This window comes from Parus major, chromosome 21, assembly GCF_001522545.3.
Source record: "Parus major isolate Abel chromosome 21, Parus_major1.1, whole genome shotgun sequence".
In the NCBI taxonomy this organism is placed as follows: domain Eukaryota; kingdom Metazoa; phylum Chordata; class Aves; order Passeriformes; family Paridae; genus Parus; species Parus major.
In genome coordinates this window covers 6,283,772-6,305,374 of record NC_031789.1, presented here as the reverse complement: position 1 = coordinate 6,305,374, position 21,603 = coordinate 6,283,772, and the positions used below count along the sequence as shown (strand labels likewise).

At 58.2% G+C, this 21,603-nt stretch overlaps 1 protein-coding gene across 2 annotated transcripts; it reads right to left on the bottom strand.

Moving 5' to 3' along the window:
• Positions 1–17,232: 17,232 nt before the first annotated feature.
• On the bottom strand, positions 17,233–19,480 carry HES4 (hes family bHLH transcription factor 4). Of its 2 annotated transcripts, none has more exons than XM_015648169.2 (4): positions 19,194–19,480; positions 19,014–19,109; positions 18,852–18,939; positions 17,233–18,232 (listed from the first exon to the last, which is right to left on the bottom strand). In XM_015648169.2, exons 1-4 carry the CDS (start codon positions 19,404–19,406, stop codon positions 17,655–17,657), a joined length of 975 nt encoding a protein of 324 aa, XP_015503655.1. In that variant the 5' UTR covers positions 19,407–19,480; the 3' UTR covers positions 17,233–17,654. The 2 variants fall into 2 exon arrangements, with proteins under 2 accessions (XP_015503655.1, XP_015503656.1); XM_015648170.2 differs by having other exon boundaries at positions 19,296–19,480.
• Positions 19,481–21,603: the final 2,123 nt, after the last annotated feature.

The window sequence follows — 21,603 nt, the reverse complement described above, 5'->3', positions numbered from 1 at the left end:
CCTGGATCCCTCCTGGTACCACAGCCAGCACCAAATGCATCCCACAAGGACAAGGGAGCTGCAGGACACTCACCCCACCCCTCAAATTCCACTTTTCCCAGGTGACTCAGGTGTCAGAGCAGGGTTTGTTGTCCCTCCCTGACCGCAGCAGGAGCCGGGTGACAATAAAAGCTGATTTCTCACAGAGGCCCCACCTGTGAGCTCTGCTCAGTGACCCCACAAACCAACGGGATTTGGGGTGTGTGGACACCTCATCCTGGGCTGTTCTTCCTCCAAGTCTGGGAGAGCCCTGGGCTTGGATCCCTGGTGAATGAACCTGAAAGCCAGGCTCATAAAAGTCACCAGAAAGAAGCTGCCACACCAGTGCTGTGCATGGAGAACAAACTGGGCAAGAAATCCTCCTTCTGAAATCACGAATTTCCCAAAGAAAACCTTCCCTAAGCAGAGAAAATGAAAAATCTCCTCAATAATTGATTTCCCAAACCGTGCAATGCTCTCAAAAATGCGGATTTTCTTCCTGGAGAGGAGAATTTCTGCCAGACGTGGCTGAGCCGGGATGCTGGGGGTGCATCAAAATCTCAGCTCCCCTTGCTCCCTTGCCCACCCTTTGGAGCCATCCCATGGCCAGGAGCTGGTGTGAAGGGACTGGGACCGGCCACATTCCCCCTTTCATCTCGGGGTGTGACTTTATTCCGTTATTTCCTGGCAGTTTGGTGGGCTGCAGGCAGCTCCTCGCAGCTGGGAGAGCACCAGTTCCAGCCTTCCCTCCTGCCTCAAAGCCTTGTGGCACCTGGAGAGGGAATTCCTGCAGCCAGGACTGGGAAAATAAAAAATCCAGGAGTCCTTCTTGTCTCAGAAGTGTCAGAGCACTTGGAGAGGGAATTTTGGTATTGAGGACTGGGAGGGCAAAAATTCCAGGGTTTTTCTTGTCTCGAAGCATTGCAGGACTCAGAGAGGGAATTCCTGGGAAAGCACAAAATCCAGGAGTCCTCCTTGTCTCACAAGTGTTGTGGCACTTGGGAGAGGGAATTTCCTGTGGCCAGGACCGGGAGAGCAAAAATTCCAGGGTTCCTCTTGTCTCAAAATCCAGGGTTCCCTCTTATCCTGTGGCACTCGGAGAGGGAATTCCTGCACCAGGACTGTGACAGATCCATCCCCGAGGCTGCTCTCTTCCAGCACCTCCTTGGGACACAGGAGATCTCCTGCCCTGCAGAAATTCCATCATTTTCCCTCCCCTGATTCCTGCAGGTGCCTGAGGTGCAGGTAAATGCCTTTGTGGCAGGGTAGGCTCTTAAAAATGATGGCAATTAAACCAGTGAAATCCTCTCCATGTGGGAAAAAAGGGTTTTCTTTTCATGAAATATATCCCAGAGTTGTTCTCAGCTGGAGATTTAACGCCTGGATTTGAAACCTCCCGGCTTTTCCCAGGAAAAGCTTGGCTTTTCTCCTTGAAGACCCCACTGAAATTCTTTATTTGGGATATTTGGATTTGGCTTGGGGTTTTTAATATAATTTTTTGAAGGATTCTGATGCTGCTCTTAACCTGGATCCAGGGAGGGCAGGCAGGCAGCAAAACTTCCCCCCAGGACAGCAAAATTCCCTCTCCTTTCCTTGCCATTTGCTTGGGAGGGATTTTCCTGCCAAGTTTATGGCCAGGCCTTGCATTTGAAAGGAAAATTGCTCTTCTTGAGCTGATGAGAGCAGGAGAAGAAACAACACAAAGCAAAAGGGGAGGTGAAAGCCTGGCCAGAGGCTTCCAGCTGCAAGAGGAGCCCATGGTGTCCTGGATTTTCCCATCCCAGGCTGGAATTGCAGCGGGTTTTGTTTTTGAAGCGGGATCTGGGCGATGCAGGACATCCCCAGCCCTGTGCAGGGTGGTTCCAGCAGCAGGGGGAGGAAAGGAAGGTGCTGAGGTGAGGCTGGAGGAGAGGAGGTGACACCAGTCCCACCCCACATCCCGACATTATTACCCCAGGGTGCTCCCAACACCCCTCCTGCTCCTCAGGATCAGGGCAGATTTAAAAAAAAAAATTCCCTTTTTTTTAAAAAAAAATAAATCTGCAGAATGGCTGCAAATTAATTTCTGGGAGTTCTGTGCTTTTCTTTCCCTGGAATGCATCAAACATTGAGAGGTGGAGGGAAGGGCTCCTCCTAAATACCCCTGGATACCCTGGAAACCTCCCCGGGAATGGGGAGGGAGGGAACCACGCTGGCACCAGGTGGGAATGGCAGGGCTCAGCTTTTCCTTGGGATTGCTGCTGAGAGGGGAATTTCCTGCTGCAAATCTGGGAATTTGTGCGACGGGGAAAACGCCACCATAAGGAACTTCTTCCTTCATGAAGCCTCGTTTACAAAGCCCCTGCAGAAGGCTGAGAAATGTTTTTGATTGGGATGAAAGCAACAGAAATAAACCCAAAGAAAGGAGAAAATCCGGGTTTATGGCATCCATTTGGCCCTTAATGGATTCATTCCCGCGTTTCTCGCAGCCTTTAACATTTGGGCCGGTCATAAAGCGCCTTTTCCTCCTCTGCTGCCCTGGATCCCTCCCCAGATGGCTGCTCCCAGCCTCCCACGCCACCTGACCCTTTGGAAAGTCCTTTCCCAAAGCTGCTGCCTCCAAATCCATGCAAAAGCTTTACACTCCGAGTATTTTTTATGCATCCTGCAGGACAATTCCTGCTGCCTCCCATGAAAGCGTTTCCAGGCTCCGAGACCATTCCGTGTGTGTGGCACAGGAAAAAACAACTGCAGCCCTGTAAACACAGACACTTCCTGCCCTGCTCCACGCTAACAGCGCCCTGACCCAAATTCACCCCCTTTCCTGCAGAAATCCTCCCGGCTTTAACACGTTTCCAGCGCCGTGGAAATGTCAGCCTGCTCTCCGTGGGGCTGGGCTGCTCCAGGAGACATTCCCAGCCGGATCCCAGCCTGCTCTGCTCTGGAATTTCAATCCTCTCATACACCTGGGCTGGATCCCTGCGGCTCCACGTGTCTGACACCAGCAGGAGCAGGCAGCAGAGCTCTGCGGCCTCTGCAATGTCACCATGGATGTTCTGGTGTCACAGGGAAAGGAAGTGAGAAGGAATTGCTGCTTAAAACGGGGGGAAATCACTTTTTTTTAAAAAAAATATATAAATCTGAGAATGGCTGCAAATTAATTTCTGTGCTTTTCTTTCCCTGGAATTCATCAAACATTCAGAGGTGGAGGAAGGGCTCCTCCTAAATACCCCTGGATACCTCTGGCAGCGTGTGAAGGAACTGTCCTCTCTGTCCCCTCTGTCCCCTCTGTGCCACCCCACACCTGGCCAGGTGTGCAGGCAGCATCGGGGGAGGGAATTTGGGGTCAGCTCCGCGTGCTGGGGTCTCTGCCAGCCCTGGGGACGTGTTTGGGACCGCTGGCCCAGCCCCACGAGGAGCTGTTTGCCCCCAGCTTTGCCTCCCAGGGCTTTCCCAGGATGCAGATCCAGGATCCTGCTGCCCGAGGGCTGGCACAGAGGTGCCAGTGCCACAAAGTGCCACTGCTGGTGGCCTCGGGGCTCAGCCCCAGCTCTGGGATGGGGCACTCGTGTTCCAGCGGCTCAGCCAGTGTCTGTAAGGAATAAATCCGTTTAAAATGTCATTTCCCTCCTTTTCTGACACGGGGATGGAGCCGCTTTCCAAGCCCCATCCTTCCCCCTGTGCCTTCCTGCTGCCCCATGCCGGGATAAGGCACAAACTGGGAAATGTGGGGGTCTGAGCTGGGCCGGACCCCCGCCCCAAAGAGGAGCCGGGAGCATCCCGGGGGAGCGGAGCAGCCTGCCCGGGGTCAGGGAGTGCTGCAGACGGGAGGCACACGCCCGGCGGGGTGGCAGCAGGAGTTTAATGATGGTTTTATTCCGGTAATCAGCGAGCAAATAACGCGGCCACACCTGAGAGGGACCGGCTGGGCCAGCCCGGCGGGTCCGGGGCTGAGTCAGGAGCGGCAGAGAGCGGCTGCTGGCCACGGGAACCTCGGCACCTTGGGCAGGGCACGGAGCCTGCCCCGAGCTTGGGATGACTCAGGAGCGGGACAGTCCCGGGACAGACCTGGGACAGACCTGGGACACCCCTGGGACACCCCTGGGACAGTCCTGGGACAGTCCTGGGACAGACCTGGGACACTCCTGGGACACCCCTGGGACAGTCCTGGGACAGACCTGGGACAGCCCTGGGACAGCCTTGGGACAGCCCTGGGACACTCCTGGGACAGCCTTGGGACACTCCTGGGACACTCCTGGGACACTCCTGGGACACTCCTGGGACACCCCTGGGACACTCCTGGGACACTCCTGGGACAGTCCTGGGACAGACCTGGGACACCCCTGGGACAGACCTGGAACAGCCCTGGGACAGACCTGGGACAGCCCTGGGACAGCCCTGGGACACCCCTGGGACACTCCTGGGACACCCCTGGGACAGCCCAGGACACTCCAGGACACCTCAGGACACTCCTAGGACACTCCTGGGACACTCGAGAACACCCCAGGACACCCCCGGGACAGCCCTGGGACATCCCAGGACACCCCTGGGACAGCCCTGGTGTTCCAGTGCCGCTGGAATTTGGGCAGCAGCCGCTCTCTGAGGCTGCATTTCGCTGCTGGTTCCTCTGAAATGCTCTGTGGGTCTCTCTGGGTTGTTCCTCCTCTCCTCTGCAGCTGATGGGGCAGGGACATCCTGTGTAAACAGGAATTTCATCCCCAGTGGGGTCTGGGGGGCTCTGGGGGTGCTTCCAGCCTGCCCTGTGACCCCTGTGGAGCCTTTGCTGGGACCCCACAGGGTTTTTCCCCGGTGTCCCTAACTCTGCTTTGTCCAGGGATTCCTGAGGAGTGATCACAGAATCAGGGAATGGTTTGGGTTGGAAATGCCTTAAAGCTCATCCCGTTCCACCTTTCCCTATCCCAGCTTTCTCCAAGCCCTGTCCAAGCTGGCCTTGGGCACCCCCAGGCATCCAGCCCCAGCTTCTCTGGGAAATCCATTCCCAGGGGAACAATTCCTTCCTGATATCCCAGCGAAAGCTCCGTGAATTCCTGTTCATCTGAGCTGCTGAGGGGAAAACTCTGGGCTTTCCTGGCTTCTATTTGGTGTTTTTTTTGTGAGCAGAACTCTCCAGAAAATCTGGCCCATGGGTATTTTTAGGTCTTTTCTGCTTCCTCCCGAATCATGAATCCTTTCCAGCATCCGAGGCCGGCCCTGGGAAGCCTCAGGAGGGATTTCCAGGGAGAAGAGGGGATGGAGGAGCTGCCACTCCTCTCCCCCGCGAGTCTTTGGCACCAGTGAATCCCCAGCAAGCACTGGCTGCGTCCTTTTTGATAAAAAGAGAAGGATTTGTTTAAAGCAGCCAGAAAAACCCCATCCCTTGGGTGCTGTCAGCCTCAGAACGAGCCCTGGAGCCGCTCTGGATGCTCTGACACCAAGCAGGGAGGAAAACAAACAAGCAGGGAAAGCAAACCCTGCAAGGGGAAAAAAAAGCAACGTGTCTGGAAGACAACTCAAGGGCAGGCAGTGATGGGCAGGAGCGCTGCTGCCACTTCCCGTCACGTCAGGGCAGAGGAAAACCGCACAGACACGGATTCAGCAGCCGGGAAGGGCTCGTGGCCGGGGATTCTGACAGCTGGAATCCGTGGGAAGAGGGGCCAGGAACATCAGCAGTGCCCTCAGCGGGGTCTGTGCTCCCTCAGGGATGGGGAAGGCTCTGTGCCCGCAGCCACTCACCAGTTTTGGGAATCCTGCCTCAAAATCCAGCCCTGGCACCACCCTCTGTCCGTGCCTGTGGCCTCTGATCCACTGGGGTTGCCACCTGAGGGTGAAGAGCCCTGGAAAAGCCAGATTCCTGAGCCCTCTGAGCTTAGTGAAGGCCCATCCCTGCGATTTAAGGGCCATTCTGGTTTTTTTAGGACAGCCAGAAAGAATGAAATCCATTGTGACTCAATCCTGGTGAAAGTGAGCTGGGAAAGGCAGGAGCAGATCCTTAATCCCCCTCCCACGGCTCCCAGATCCCGGAGCTGACGGGGCAGGATCCTGGGATCGCTCCCACAGCTCTGGGATAAGGCTGGAAAAATTCTGGAGCCAAACCTTTAACCGTGGTCACCACAAAACCCCATCCCCAAGTGCTGCATTTCCAGGGATTCCAGAACTTCCCTGACCCACAGGAAAATCCTGGGAATGGAGAGGAGCAGAGAGAGGGGGAGATTCCAAATGGGGACTTGGAGCATCCAGCCAGTAATTCCTGATTTTTCCTCCCCACATCTGACCCAGGAGGAGAAGCCTCTGCTATCCCATGCCAGCAATTTAGCTGGAAGAACAGAGGTTTATTGCCTGCTGAGTGCTTTTCCAAACGGGACCTGGAGCCTTCACACACTTCCCTGCCTCTCCAGCATTCCCTTATCCCTCAGAGGCAGAAGGATTTTTATCTTCATCCAGCACTGAAAAAAACAAAACAACCCAATAAATAAAAATTAAAAAAAAAAAAGAAAATCCATAAAACCAGCTGCCTTAAAAAATAAACCTCTTTTCCCAGCCTATGCTAATAATTTACTCTTATTCCAGGTTTTATTGGAGCTCCTTTCAAGGGAGCCCCCCTCGGTAAATACACATAACTCAGGCCAGGAGGATTTCCTCCCCGCTGGGACTTTTAATGTCGAAAGCAGAGGTGTCAAACGAGCGGCTCAAAGCCCCGTGGTGGCCCCGGAGAGTTCCACATCTGGCCTGGATCTCGGTGCTTAACACATTTTAACTCTTGCCCCGAGCAGCTCCGGATTTCCCTCGGCAGCTCGAGCCGAGGGTTAGGTTTGATTTAAGGGGCTGAGAGCTGCAAGGAAAAGAAAAAAATAAATATATCGATATAAAAATAAAGAGAAAGGAGCTGTTGAAAGGTTCAAAGGGCTGCCACGGGCTTGGGGAGCGGGCTCGGAGCTCCCCCGGAGCAATGAGCAGCATCCCCGGGATGGGCTTGGGAAACAGGGAGGGAGCGGGGATGGCCCTGCTCGGCTTTGTCGCCTATCGGCTTTATCGCGACATCGCCACACCAGCCGCTCGTGGCTCCGGCTGCCTCCAAACCAGTTCCTACCGCTGGGCTGGCACTGGGAACACTGGGAGCACTGGGAACACTGGGAACACTGGAGGCACTGGGAGCACTGGGAACACTGGGAACACTGGAGTCACTGGGAACACTGGGAGCACTGGGAGCACTGGGAACACTGGGAGCACTGGAGTCACTGGGAACACTGGGAACACTGGGAACACTGGAGGCACTGGGAGCACTGGGAACACTGGGAACACTGGAGGCACTGGGAACACTGGAGGCACTGGGAACACTGGGAGCACTGGAGGTACTGGAAGCACTGGGAACACTGGGAACACTGGAGGCACTGGGAGCACTGGGAGCGCTGGGAACACTGGGAGCACTGGGAACACTGGGAACACTGGAGGCACTGGGAACACTGGGAGCACTGGGAGCACTGGAGGCACTGGGAACACTGGGAACACTGGGAGCACTGGAGGCACTGGGAGTACTGGGAACGCTGGGAGCACTGGGAGCACTGGGAACACTGGGAGCACTGGAGGCAGTGGGAGCGCTGGGAGCACTGGAGGCACTGGGAGCACTGGAGGCACTGGGAGCACTGGGAACACTGGAGGCACTGGGAGCACTGGAGGCACTGGGAGCACTGGGAACACTGGAGGCACTGGGAGCACTGGGAGCACTGGAGGCACTGGGAACACTGGAGGCACTGGGAGCACTGGGAGCACTGGGAGGAGAGCGGTGGGTTTGTATCTCCTGTATTGCCGGGGAGCTGCGCGTGTCCTGAAAGGGAATTTGGGACACCTGGATGCTCTTCCTGACTTTTTCCTTCCCTTTTTGGTGAGCGCTAAAGCCTTTTCTGCTCCCTTGCAGTCCCTGCCTGCTCTGGTGTCCCCTCCTCTGGTCACATTTTGGGGTACAACAGGGTCCAAATCCCTGCAGGAGGAGGTTTGGGGGCTCAGCACTGCCCAGGATCTGCCCCATCCCTTGGGAAGCGTTCCCAGCTCTCCTGACAGGGAATGGGTGGGTTTGGAGATCACCCAGCCATCCCAAATCCCTGCAGGAGGAGTTTCGGGGGCTCAGCACCCCCCAGGATCTGCCCCATCCCTTGGGAATCGTTCCCAGCTCTCCTGACAGGGAACAAATGGATTTAGCAGCCACAGAGGGGCTGGGGGAGCCTCTCCCCGGGGACGCCGCTGCCTTTTTCCATCTTCCCTTGGAGTCCTCTCTCCCAGAGCCCCAGAACCATCCCAGACCCCCCATCCCAGCGCTGTGCCCGCTGTCCCCAGTGCCCCTCTGGTGGCTCCGGGCTGTCCCTGGCACGGGGCGCGGAGGCTCCAGCCCCGGCCGCAGCAGCTCGGGAGGCGAAAGCTGCTCACGGAAGAACGCCGTGAAACAAGCGGCCACCGGCACAATTCCAGCTCCTGGCACGCTCCCGCTTTCCCAGGCTCCCGGGATGAGGGGCCGCTCCCAGCCCGGGAGCCGGGGCAGGATGCCGGGATGTGACTGGGAAAGCCGGGCCGAGGGAAGCCGGGGTGAAGGAGAAGATGAATAACTTCCCTGAAGGCTCGGCCCAGAGCGTGCCTCGGCCTGCCGGTGATTCAGCAGCTGATTTCACCCTCCCCTGCCCTCCTGGGACACGGACCTGCGGCCCGGCACCCGCCCCAAACAGCCCGGAGCCTTCAGGGAGGAGGGGACAGGGATGGGGAAAGCCGGGCTGAGCCCTGAAACCGCCCTGGGTGCTGGGAGAAAGGTGCTGGCAGCAGGGAGAGTGCCAGAAATCCTGCGGGAATGGCTGGAAGTGTCCCCCGTGCCCATCCCTCCCGGCATTCCAGCCGCTCCTCCTGGAGAGGAGAAGAGGAAAAACCCTCAACTCGAGCCGGAGGAGGTTTAGGTTGGATATCAGGGAAAAATTCTTCACTGGAAGGATAGTCAAGCCTTGGATCAGATTGCCCAGGGCAGTGGTGGAATCCCCACCCCTGAGAGCGCTGCAGAGCCATGGATGTGACATTTGGGGACAGGCTCTGGTGCTCTGGCTGGCCCCGCAGTGCTGGGATCACGCTGGGACCGGTGAATTTATTCTCCAGCTTCGGTGGTTCCGTGGTTCCGTGGCTCTCCCTGCTTTAACCCAGAGCTCCTGGGGCCGAAGGGAGCAGGAGCAGCTCCAGGGAATTTTGTGCTCTCCAAATGGTCCCCCCCGGCCGTGGAGCTGCCCCGGGCGGGGCTGGGGACAGAGGGGACCAAGGCCACCCCCAGGACATGGCAGCGGCTCCTGGGGACAGAGGTGGCTGCTCAGATTTTGGGGAGCAGCCGGAGCCGGGGCTGAGCGGTGAAATTGGGAGGCAGATCCTTGCAGGGTGAGGGATGTGAGGGATCCCTGCAGCACCAGAGCTGTCCCGTGTGTGATTCCGTGATCTGGAATTTGGGATTCCCAGCAGCTCCCGACAGCGATCGCCGGCACGAGCTGCTCTGCCCAAAACCTCGCCTGCTTTTCCCCCGGCTTCAGAACGTTCCGAGGGCTGTGTCCAGCTGGAGGTGAGGCTCGCTCCCATTCCATGGGCTGCAATCCCTGCAGCTGTCAGTCAGAGCTGTTGTCAGGCAGAGCTGTCACGCCGGGCAGGCGGGGGGTGATTGACAGCCCGGTTTGTTATCTCCGAACGTGTCATCCCAGCCCAGCCTGACAGCGCGGCCGTGGGAGACTTCCAGCATCCATTTATTATGAGCTGGCTGCAGCAAATCCTTCCCCGGCTCATCCCAGCCCTTCCTGAGCATCCCTTCCTGGCTGAGAGATGGGATCTGACAGGGCCAGGGGGTGGAGGGGGGTGGGAGTTGGGTCTGAGGAATCCTGGAGGGTCAGCGAATGGAAAAGGGGAATTTCCACCCCTGTCCCAACTCCGCAGAGGGGATTTAAGGTGGGAAGTAGAGAATGGGAGGAAAATCAATGATCCAGCTCAGGATATGCCAGGATTCCATGGCTCTGAGAGCAGAGCTTCACCACGGATTTTACCAGCAGCGGGAAGGAGGAAAAATAATGGGAAAGAAAGAGGAAAAGATGGGAAAAAAGGGAAAAAAGCAATGAGGAAAACAGGAATAAAAACAATTGGAAAGAAAGAGGAAAAGATGGGAAAGAAGGGGAAAAATCAATGGGGAAAAAGGAAGAAAAGCAATGGTAGAGAAGGAGAAAAAGCAATGGGAATGAAAGAGGAAAATATGGGAAAGAAGGAAGAAAAGCAAAGGGAGAAAAGGAAGGAGCGCAGTGGGAAAGAAGGAAAAAAAGCAATGGGGGAAAAAGGAATAAAAACAATGGGAAAGAAGGAGGAAAAACAATGGGAAAGAAGGAGGAAAAACAATGGGGAAGAAAGAGGAAAAGATGGAAAAGAAGGGGAAAAAGCAAAGGGAGAAAAGGAAGAAAAGCAATGGGAAAGAAGGGAAAAAACAATGGGGAAAAAGGAATAAAAACAATGGGAAAGGAGGAAAAACAATGGGAATGAATGAAGAAAAGCAATGGGAAAGAAAGAGGAAAAGCAAAGGGAGAAAAGGAAGGAAAGCAATGGGAATGAAGGAAGAAAAGATGGGAAAGGAAGAGGGAAAGCAATAGGAGAAAAGGAAGAAAAACAATGGGAAAGAAGGAGGAAAAGGTGGGAAAGAAGGGAAAAACAATGGGAAAGAAAGAGGAAAAGATGGGAAAGAGAGAGGAAAAGATGGGAAAGAGAGAGGAATAGATGGGAAAGAGAGAGGAAAAGATGGGAAAGAGGGAGGAAAAGATGGGAAAGAGAGAGGAATAGATGGGAAAGAAGGAAAAGCTCCCAGAGGATGTTTCTGTGTCTCTCAGTCGTGCACTGACCTTGTCCTTGTGAGTTCCCCCTCCTGCAGCCCGGGGCTCTCAAGGATGCTCCCAGGTCACCTTGGCGGTGCCACCAGCCCGGCCAGCCCGGTCTCGGGGACACTTCACCCTTTCCCATCCCCTGGAGCCGCTCCAAGGCAGCCCAACCTCCCCCTGCTCCCGGCCAGGTCACTGCCCTTTGGTCCCCACTAAAAATACCCGGCGGTGGATGTGTCTGAGCGTGTTTGGAGTTAAATAAAGCTCTCCGTGGCCTCTCCCTGCGCTGGGAGCTTCCCAAAAAAACACACGGAGCTTGCCGTGCTCGGCAAAGACAGAAAAATAATTCCCAGCTGGATTCAGAAGGGAAAAGCTGCTCCAAGAAGCAAAAATGGGCTAAGACATTCCTGCTGATTTCTCTGGGTGTCTTGGGTGTCGCCAGGAGCGCCCAGCACTGGCTTTGCTCAGCACCTGGATTTGTTCCACCTTCTCTTGTCTTTGCTCCTGGATCCTGGGAGGGTAAAAGGGGATCCCACAGATCCCAGGAGCTCAGTTTACCCCACATCCCACAAGTGCCAGAACAGGGGGGACAGCGGGAGCAGCGAGGGGAGATGGAACAGGAGCAGGAAGGGTGGAAAATGCCCATATTCCGATTAAATCAGCGTCCCCGTGGCTTTATTCCACTGCTCCGTGAAAAATCCTGGGGTCACACATCCCACTGGGCTTTGGTTTAGGATTCCCAGAGAGAAAGTGAGGTTCTGGGATCATTTTTTGGCCTCCTCCCATGCGAGGGGACAGGTTTTAAACCAAGCCAAGGTCACAATCTGAGCCTCCCTCTCCCAGTTGATCCTGCTTTGTCTTCCCAGAGAAAACCTGGGAGCTGCCCCTGGGTGATTTCCCTTCGGGTTTGGGGTCTCTGGACAGGGAAACAGCTTTCAGGAGCAAACACAAGCCAGGGGCTGCTGCCAGAACCCGAGTTCAGTTCAGCTCCTGCTGCTGCCGATTGATTTTGGTGTCTGGGGGAAGTTTTGCCTTCTCCCCATCCCATCCCCTGCGCTCCCAAAGGATCCAGGGAATCCCAGCACAGCCCCTGAGCTCAGGATTTGTTGCTGGTTTAACACCCAAACGCTGCCAAGGAACACTTGGGCTGCTCGGAGCTGCCTTGGCTGAGCCTCCGCGGATCCTCGGGGCTCTGCTCCATCTGCTCCGCTCTATTTCTGTGCCTCGGCCTTGGAATCTCGCTCTCCTTTGGAAACCAGGCTGTTTACAAATATTTGCCTGGGAGAAGTTCTGCTGCTCCAGCAGGGAGGAGGAAAAACCTCTCAGCTCTGCATGGGCAGCACCTGGATCCAGCTGTGAGGGGGAAATGATCCAGATGTGGGCGATGGGTGCCCGTGGCAGGGGCCTGGAACAGGATCATCCTCCCAGTTCTGCCATTCCAGCGTCTCCCAAGTAGCCAGAAAGACCCAATTTTCCCAAAAAGAGAAGAAAAAAATAAGGATTTATCACCCCAGAGCTGCCTGCTGGTAAATCAGGGAATAAAATGAATGGAGAGGCAGAGGTGAGGTGGATGCAGGGAGGAATAATTTCATTTATGGATTTTTTTCATAGGAACAGCAGAGTAGGGGTGGGGAGAAGCTCCCTTTGGAATATATTCCATGTTCACATATTCTGCATTTAAATTCCCACCTCCTCCTGAGACTGTTCCATGATGTCTCTGACATGAGATGAGGACACGAAGCAGGCGGCTCCCTCCCAAATCAGAATATTCCCAGATCCCAGGATTCCAACTGCAACATTTGAGGAGCATTCAGGAGTTTTGCCATTTCCCCCCCCAGTTTGTGGCTGCTCCGGGGAGATGCTCCCATCAAAAAGCTGGTGAGGGTCTGAATTCCTATAAAAACCAAGCTGGGAACAGATTCTGATGGCTTTAAAACCTCAAAGCCTGATGGAGGGTTGACACTTTTAATGCTGCTGTTCAGTTTAAAGTTGATTTTTAGAGTAAAACTCATCCTTTTTTAAAGCCCTGGCATCTTTGGCAGAGCCAGCCTGGGGCTGATGCCGAGCCACCTCCCCAGGAAAACGTGGAATTTGAACCTCACTTCACGGCTGTCGCCCTCAATTTTTGGGAAAGGGTTTTTTTGGGGGGAACAGCCCCGTTCCAGCCAGCATTCCCAAGCTCTGGGAGGTTCCCAAATCGCTTGTGCAGCTCTGCAATGTGCTCGTGTTGCACTTTTAATCCATCTGTGGATGTTGGAAATGCAGGTGCTGGCCCCAGGCCCCGGCAGAGAGTAATTAATAGAATATTAAATAGGAATAATTCTGTTCTTGGTGGGGGAAGGAACATCCTGTGCTGCTCCCAGGGGCTGGAGCAGGGACGGAGGGTCCCGTTCCTCGGAAACACGAACTCCCGGCAGAGCAGCTGGACAAGGAGGAGCTCTCAGAGCTCTCATTCGGGGGCTGTGCCCTCTGTGTCCCAGCAGAGCCGGGATTTCTCCGGCTCTGGGACCGATGGAAAACCAAAAATCCCTGCCTTGAACAGCTCGGGGTCACCTCGCCATAACCTCCCTGAGAAACGGCGCAGCTGGAGGAAGGAATTTGTTATCCACACGGAACATCTGTCCTCGGCCACGGGGACGGCCGCCCTTCCTCCCCACCCCCAGCATCCACCTGCCGGATTTGATGTTTTATTTCCCTTCCTTTCCCCTGGCGGTGGAAAGCTCACCTGAGCCGGGTGGGTGGCGCTGGGTTGGGTTTCCCTGCTGGATTCGCTGCTCCCATGGAATGGGAGAGGGAGATAGAGCAGGAATTTGGCTTTGAAAGGGCCGCATTCCGGCCCTGCCTGAGAGGGGCTAAATGGGAAGATCTGATTAAGCGTCTCAGTGCGGTGACCCTGACCTCAAAGAACGCGCCGAGGCTCGGGAGGAACTTCATTTCAATTAATCAGCTTAACAGCCCGAGTGGAGCTGCCCGCGTCCATTGAGCCGGGCTCCCGCTCCTCCTCCTCCTCCTCCTCCTCCTCGCCATCCCAAGGGCCGGGGCTGCTCTGGGATTGCCCCAGTCACTGCCCTGGGGTTCGGGGGTCGGCGATGCCTTCATCCCCCTCATCAGCAGCCTTTGGAATATCAGAGACACAGAGCCCCCATCCCTCTGGGAGCCGGCGCTTCCCAAGGGAAATGTGGGAAATGTGGGAAATGTGGGAAGCGAGGGATGGCTTTGCCCCCTTTTCCAGCCTCTCCTTCGCTCCCGGGCAGGGAAGGGGAGCAGGGAGCAGCGGGGACGGAGCTGAGGCTGCTGGGGAGGCTGAGGAAGGAGCCAGATAATCCCAGGAAGGGTCACAGGACCGTGGTCAGGGTGGGGCTGAACGGAGCCTTGAAGCTCTCAGAAGCCCCTGCTCGGTGGGAAAGGCCAAGGACAGGAGCTGGGAGGGGAGGAAGGCTCATCCAGAACCTCCAGTGATTTTCCAGGTGCTTTTCCTTTTCCCCTGGTGACCTGGGCAGGCCCAGGGAAGGGCTCTGGCTGCTGCCCGGCGCCTTTCCCTGCTCTGGGCAGGGTTTCTCGGGGTGCCCGTGGGGTCACAGCTCTGTGGAGCCACAGCTGAGCCCCTGCCGAACATTCCAGTGAGTTTTGTGCCTGGAACTCCATTCCCGGCTCCTCCGTTTCGCTGGAAATGGCTCGTTAACACCTCTCCCCACATCCTTTCCCATGGAACAAGGCTCAGCTGCTCCGGCTCGGCTGGGATGAGGAGGAATCTCCACTTTTCCCTCTGTTCCACTCCCAGCTCTCCTTCCCGCACCACACCCCGATCATTCCACGATTCCCGAGAATTCCCGGCCTCCTGAGCCATTATCGCTCTGCCTCTGCGTCCATCCCTTTGGACTTTTCCCTCCGGGGATCCGCGCACTTCGCTCTGGCCCTGCACCTTTAAAGGGACAAGGGCAAATTTCCAACCCTCTGGAAAAGCGGCTGCACTCGGGAGCTGCTGCGGGGAAACAACCTGGAAATAACCTGGAAACAACCTGGAAATAACCTGGAAACAACCTGGAAATTACCTGGAAATGACCTGGAAATGACCGGGAACTAACCTGGAACTAACCTGGAAATAACCTGGAATTAAGCTGGAAATAACCTGGAATTAACCTGGAAGGGGCCAATCCGTGCTCTGGGGGATGGAACAGACCTGGGCATCTCCTGGGGCCGCCTGGGGCTCCTGGCAATGCCATGCCTTGGGAGGGTTTGGGATTTCTGGGGAGCGGCCCAGCCCAGCGGTGCCGCACGCACGGAGGGGGCGGCAGCGCTGCCTCGGGGGGCTCCGGCGAGGCCGTGTTGGGGTTCCGGGCTCCTGCTGCAGAGGGAGAGCCCCGGGGAGAGCCATGGGGAACACTCCAGAGACCCTGGGAGAGCCCCAGAGCCCTGGGAACACTCCAGAGCCCAGGGAAGAGCCCCAGAGCCCAGGGGAGAGCTCCAGAGCCCCAGGGGAATACTCCAGAGCCCCGGGGAGAGCTCCAGAGCCCTGGGAACACTCCAGAGCCCAGGGAAGAGCCCCAGAGCCCAGGGGAGAGCTCCAGAGCCCCAGGGGAATACTCCAGAGCCCCGGGGAGAGCTCCAGAGCCCCGGGGAGAGCTCCAGAGCCCCAGGGGAATACTCCAGAGCCCCGGGGAGAGCTCCAAGGCGCATTTGCACCGCTGCCACCACTCAGAAGCCGCTGGAACGGGGAGAGGGGCTCGTTCCGCCTGGCTCAGCCCCGAGTGCCCCGGCAGGACAGGGAATGTGCCGGGTCCCAGGGCGATCCGGGCGGTGAGAGCTGCCCCAGGGAGGGATTTGGTTGCAGGCAGGCGACAGCCAGGCTTTCATCTGCTCTTGCGAGCCTCCTTCAGACAGGAGAGGAGGGGTAGGGCCCGGCTGTGGGGGATGGAGGAGAACTGCTGGAACATGATTTTTATGTCTGTGATTGCATAACGAAAGCTCCTGGGAAGCTCCTGATTCAGACGGATCCCTCGCTCTGCCCGGGTGATGGAGGGCTCTCAGACTGATCGATTGCCCACGCTGCGGTGCGGAGGAATTGCTGGACTGGATCGGTACCAGGCTCCGAGCAGCCTTCGCTCCTTTATCGAGCCGCGCCTGAGCCATCAGGAAGCTGTAAAAAGCCTTCAGGAGCCGATAATCTGCTTTTTATACCCCCAGCTCTCACAGAAGCTGCAGCCTGCTTGTTAATAGGAGCAGACCTTGAAGGATGGAATTGCATTTCTAGTGTAAAAAATAAAGATAAGAAAATAAACCCGCCTGGGTTTGTGTCATTGGGTGCTCTGCAAATAACAGCTCGTTGTGAGCTGGGAAATGCTGCTGGTCCCACCGGGCTCATCCCCCCCGCCCACCCAGCGGGACAATCCCCAGGGGGATCAGGGAAAGCGGGGTCCCACAGCCCCCCAGCCGAGGTGGGAGATGCCTCTGGCCATCCCAGCCCGGCTCCTGCCGTTTCTCCTGCACATTCCAGGACAGCCCCACCTCACAAATTTGGAGCAGAGCGCACAAAAAGCTTCGCCCTCCACCCCGAGCATTCCCTCTTAATGGTTTTTTTCTCCACACCGCGGCCCTTATTAATTGGCGACAATTGGAAGCGGTTCATTCTCCGTGTGCGAGAGGCTGCAATTGCTTCCACTTGGCCACGATTCAAGTGCCGGGGGTGAGTCAGAATGGGTGGCAAAACTGTCTTTTCCTCAGTCCCCCTGCTCAGCGGCAAAGAAAAAGCCACAACCCCGAGTTATTCTCTTTTATGAGGTGGGCATTGTGAGGCCAGGCAATTGAATTTACAACAGCATTGAGTATCAGAGTCTATCTGGCCCTGTCAATGAGAGCGCCGGGGAAAAAAAAAAAGACACACATTAACCCTCAGCTCCGAGTTCCCAGGAGTTTCAATAGGGCTCCCAACTTCCCAAAGAGCCCGCTGCATACTCGATGAGACCCTTTATACCTCCTAATTACCCTCCTGACAATAGGGACAGACTCTCTCGCCGCTTTTGTGGGCTCGGAGTAACTTCTGTGCAGCCCACCCCCACCCGAGCGCGGGGAGGGGGACAGCAGCCGCCTTGGGGAGCAGGTAGCAGGCAGGAGGTGTTTCCTCAGCTTCCACATGCCCGTTTTTTTAGGAATCCTTCTTCTGACTGCAAAACTCAGATGATATTTAACCCCCCCTCCACCCCATCGCTTCCCCCAGCCCCCACTTTCTTACCCAAATCCCTTCCAATTCTCCTTAAATAAGGCCATAAAGTCCAGTCCTACTTTTTTGTTGTTGTTTTTTGCACACAGAGGATGAGCCCGTCCTTGCCCACTCTCAAACAAAATGAAAGGGTGGAAAATAAAAATTAAAAAAAAAAAGTCTATTTCAAAGAGTTCCTTTATTGAAACACCTGCATTTTTTTTTTCTCTTTTCGTTTTTGGAAGTCTTCGACACAGGCACACACACACCCACAGACCAACGGGATACAAACAACTTTGGCATTATAACTTTTTGAATATTTGTTACAAAACTATTTCTCATTTATTTTTTGTTTGTTTGTTTGTTTCTTTAAAAAAAGTATCTCAAATAAAGGCATTTTAAAGGAGTAAAAATACAAGTCGAGATCCCAACCTCTGAAAATAATAAATAGCACGTTCATAGCGAGGTCCTTTTCTTCCTTTCTGCTTAAATCTGCTTAAAAAAACAAACCCCAAAACGTAACAGGGGCTCCATACAACGGAGCCAAGGAGAGTTGTTTTGTTTTTGTTTTGTTTTGGAGAGGGGGAATGACTGGAAGGAAGTCACCAGGGTCTCCAGACGGATTCACTGCGCTCTCCCACGGGACTCCCGGCCTGGGACGCTGGACCGATGCTGCCCCCAAATGATGTCAAGCCTTGCACGGGCGATGCCGAGGGGGTGGCGGCCGCGCTCCCCGAGCCGCCGCCCGCAGCGCTGGCGTTGGCGTAGAGCGGAATAACCGGTCCGGAGCCGGCCGGGAAGGCCGGGTTGGGGATGAGGAAGGCGAACTGGCCGTCGGTGGCCGGCACCAGCTGGAAGCCGCCGTAGACCTTGGGGGACAGCGCTTCGGCCGGGTTGAGCTTGCAGGGCACGGGCACGGCGGCTCCAGCTGCGGCCGGGGGCAGCTGGACGTGCAGCGGCTGCTGCGCCAGATGTGCGGGCTGGGCGGGCGGCGGCGGCGGCGGGGGGTAGTTCATGGCCACGATCTGGCCCAGGCACGCCGAGAGGTGGCTCAGGAGCCGCGTGCGCACGTCGGTGTTGACCCCTTCGCAGGTGGACAGGAACCGGGTCACCTCGTTCATGCACTCGTTGAAGCCGGCCCGGTACTTGCCGAGGACGGTGGGGTCGGCGCTGAGCGCGGCTGGGGGGGGAGGAGGGGGCGGCAGGTGAGTGGCAGGTCCGGAATACCGGCCCCGGTACCCTGTCCCCGGTTCCTGGTCCCCTGGCTCTCATCCCGGGTGTGTGGAGCCCGGTTCCCGGTGCCCTGGCTCTCATCCTGGGTCTGTGGAGCCCGGTTCTCGGTTCCCAGCCCCCGTCCGGAGCCTGGTTCCCGGTTCTCTGTCCCTGAGCCCGGGTGTGTGGAGCCTGGTTCCCGGTGCTGTCCCTGACCCCGGTTCCTGGTCCCCTGGCTCTCATCCCGGGTGTGTGGAGCCCGGTTCCCTGTCCCTGAACCCGGGTGTGTGGAGCCCAGTTGCCGGTTCCCAGCCCCCGTCCGGAGCCCGGTTCTCGGTGCTCTGTCCCTCACCTCAGTTCCCGGTCCCCTGGCCCTGATCCCGGTTCCCAGCCCCCGTCCGGTTCCCTGTAAGGAGCCCCGTCCCGGTCTCCTGTCTCCAGCTCCCGTTCTCTCGCCCTCAATCCCCAGTCACCGGTCCAGAGTCCCGTTCCCGGTGCCCGGTGCCCTACCTTCAGTCCGGATCCCCGATCCCCATCCCCGACCCCCGGTGCCCAGGTCCCGGTGCAGCCCCGGGGCCGGCACTCACCGGTCATCTGCGCCCGCTGCAGGTTCCGCAGGTGCTTGACGGTCATCTCCAGGATGTCCGCCTTCTCCAGCTTGGAGTGCCGCGAGCTCTGCGGGACAAGAGCGGCTCGGTGAGGGCTGCCCGCGGCCGGACACCCCCCGGTGTCCCCGCAGCCCCACTTACGTCCTTCTTGAGCGCGTCCAGGATGAGCGTCTTGAGCTGCCCCAGGCTCTCATTGATCCGCGCCCGGCGCCGCTTCTCCATGATGGGCTTGGACGACTGCGGGGAGAGCGGAGCCGGTCAGCGCCCCCCGCACATCCCCGGGACCCCCAACACCGCACCCCATCCCCGACCGTCACCGACCTCAGCACGGCCGCGGGCTTGTCGCCATCCAGCTCCGCCGCCACCGCTGCTGCGCCCCGACCGGCACCCTCCTCCTCCTCCTCCTCCTCCTCCTCCATTTACCTTCCGGTGCTCGCTGGCGCTCCGCGGCTTGTCCGGCGTGTGGCTAGCGCTGGCGGGCGCGCCGGCGATGGGCGAGGCGGTCGGTTTCTCCATGCCCGTGTCGGCGGGCATGGCTGCTACGGCGGTGAGGAGCGGGAGACCGGGAGCGGTAACCGCGGAGGGGGGGAGGAGGAAGGCGGGGGTGGGGGGGAAGGGAGAACCGGAGGGGGCGAGCAGCGGCGCGGGCGGGCGAGCGCGTGCGGCGGCGGGCGCGGGGCGCGTGCGGCGGGCGCGGGGCGTGAGGCGGCGGCGGCGGCGCCCCCCGCCCCTCGCCCGCGCCCTTTTATAGCCCGGCGGCGGCGGCGGCGGCGGCGCCCATTCGTGTGAACCCGCCGCCGCCGCCGTTCCCACACTCGCGCTCGGCCAATCAGCGCCCGGCCCGCGCCCGGCGCCCGCGCGTCCCGCGCTCCCATTGGTCTGCGCCCCAACCCCCCCCCGCCCCCTCGCTGGGGAGCCCCGCCCCCCGTCACGCGCGCGCGGGGAACGCCCCCCGCCCCTCAGCGCGGCCACGTGGGGTGCGGGCAGGCGGGGGGGTGAGGGGGTGGAGTGTGAGGGCACAGCTCGGGCGGGGCGGGTCCCGGCCCCGGCCCCGCCGCGCCGGCCCCGGCCCTGGCCCCGCTCGCTGCCGCCCGCCCCGTGACACCCGGCCCGGGGGCGGTGGCGGTGGCGGCGGCTGGCGCGGCACGCGAGGCCGCGGCCGGCGGGCGGCCAATGGGCGGGGGCTGCGGGCGGGCGCGCGGGCGCTCTGCTCTCCCATTGGCTGCCGCGGGCGCCGCTGTCAATCACGGCCGCGGCTCGCGCGGTTCTCCCCCCGGCCCCCCCCGGCTCCCCCCGTTCCCAATCCGCTCCCCGCCCCCCCCGTTCCCATTCCCATTCCCGTTCCCATTCCCATTCCTCCGCTCCCCCCGTTTTCCCGTTGGAGCACGTGCCGGAGCGCTCCCGGATCCATGGGAAAACCCCGCCCTGCCGCACCGCCCGCGGGGCCGCCGCCTTCCTCCGCTCCCGCTTCCCCTGCGCTTCCCCGGCTCCCTGCGGCCCCGGGAAGCGAATCCCGGCCGTGGCGGAGCGGGAGGAAGCTGGATGCGTCCGGGGGGGGTGAATCCCCAGCGCCTTCTGGCGCGCCGGTGATGCTCCGGTACCCCGCGACCCCCCCGCTTCAGCCGCCCAGGAAGGGTCAGCACCCCCCTGCAGCCTTGAGGGACCCCCATTTGTCCCCCTCGCCTTTATTGCCCCCGGCTTGTCCCCTCCCCAGCTCCCCGGAGCAAATCCCGCTGTTACCGGGATTAACCTCCCGGGGTTACCGGGCAGGAGGGGACAGGACCCCCCCTGTGCCACCCGTGCCCGGGAGGAGCCGGGAACTCGTCCCCCCCCCCTGAAATTGGGGGCTCCTCCGTGCCCCCCAAGCGGGCAGGTGGCCTCTTGCCCCGATCCTGGTGATTTTTGTCACTGGGGTTGATTCACAGGGGCTCTGTGCCCCGATTCTGGTGATTTTTGTCACTCGGGTTCTGTGCCCCGATTCTGGTGATTTTTGTCACCCGGGTTCTGTGCCCACCAGCTCAGCCTGGCACCTCACACGTGCCAAAGGAGGTGCCAAACCCACCCCCCACTTTTCTGTGCCACCTTTGGGATGGGAGCAGCGTGTCCCCAAAAACCCGCGGGGCTCTGGGGAACCCCAAAACCTCCTGAGGGTCACGCTGCCCACTGGGCTCCCATGTCCTTCAGAAACTGGGGTAACGTGGCAGAAATTGGGGGAACGTGGCAGAAATTGGGGTAACATGGCAGAAATTGGGGTAACGTGGCAGAAATTGGGGTAAGGTGGCAGCCCCGGAGCTCCTGGCTGATTTCAAACCCTGCCCATTTAAAGACCTTTCCGGGGAATGCGGCCCTCGTGTGAAATCTTGCTGCTGCAGGCTTTAATCTTTTAATAATCATAAATTGGGAATTAGCTCCGCACAGGCCAACAGCTGAAAAAGTCGGGAGGATTCCTCGGCTGGAAAGGCGCTGCTCCTTTTTCCCCCCTTTCCTCACCAGTTCTGAAGGATAAAAATGAGGTTTTTTATAAAACTCTCAGGAAAACGCGCCCGGTTCTGCCACTGGAAACCGAGCACGGCCAGGCTGAGTTTGTGGGAATTCTTTGGGAGGAGAAGGGAACCACACGTGGAATTTAATCCCCAGTTTTGGCCTGACTCCTGCTTTGCTCTTAATTTGCTCCAATGAATCATTCCCAGAGGGAAGGGAAGGGAAGGGAAGGGAAGGGAAGGGAAGGGAA

What these genes read in the sequence shown, in the direction of transcription:
- HES4 (XM_015648169.2), bottom strand. Translation starts at nt 19,406, where the DNA reads ATGCCCGCCGACACGGGCATGGAGAAACCGACCGCCTCGCCCATCGCC. An exon ending in AAGCCCGCGGCCGTGCTGAG is followed by an intron (nt 19,110 to 19,193) that starts GTCGGTGACGGT and finishes CTCTCCCCGCAG; the next exon opens with TCGTCCAAGCCCATCATGGA. An exon ending in TGGACGCGCTCAAGAAGGAC is followed by an intron (nt 18,940 to 19,013) that starts GTAAGTGGGGCT and finishes CTTGTCCCGCAG; the next exon opens with AGCTCGCGGCACTCCAAGCT.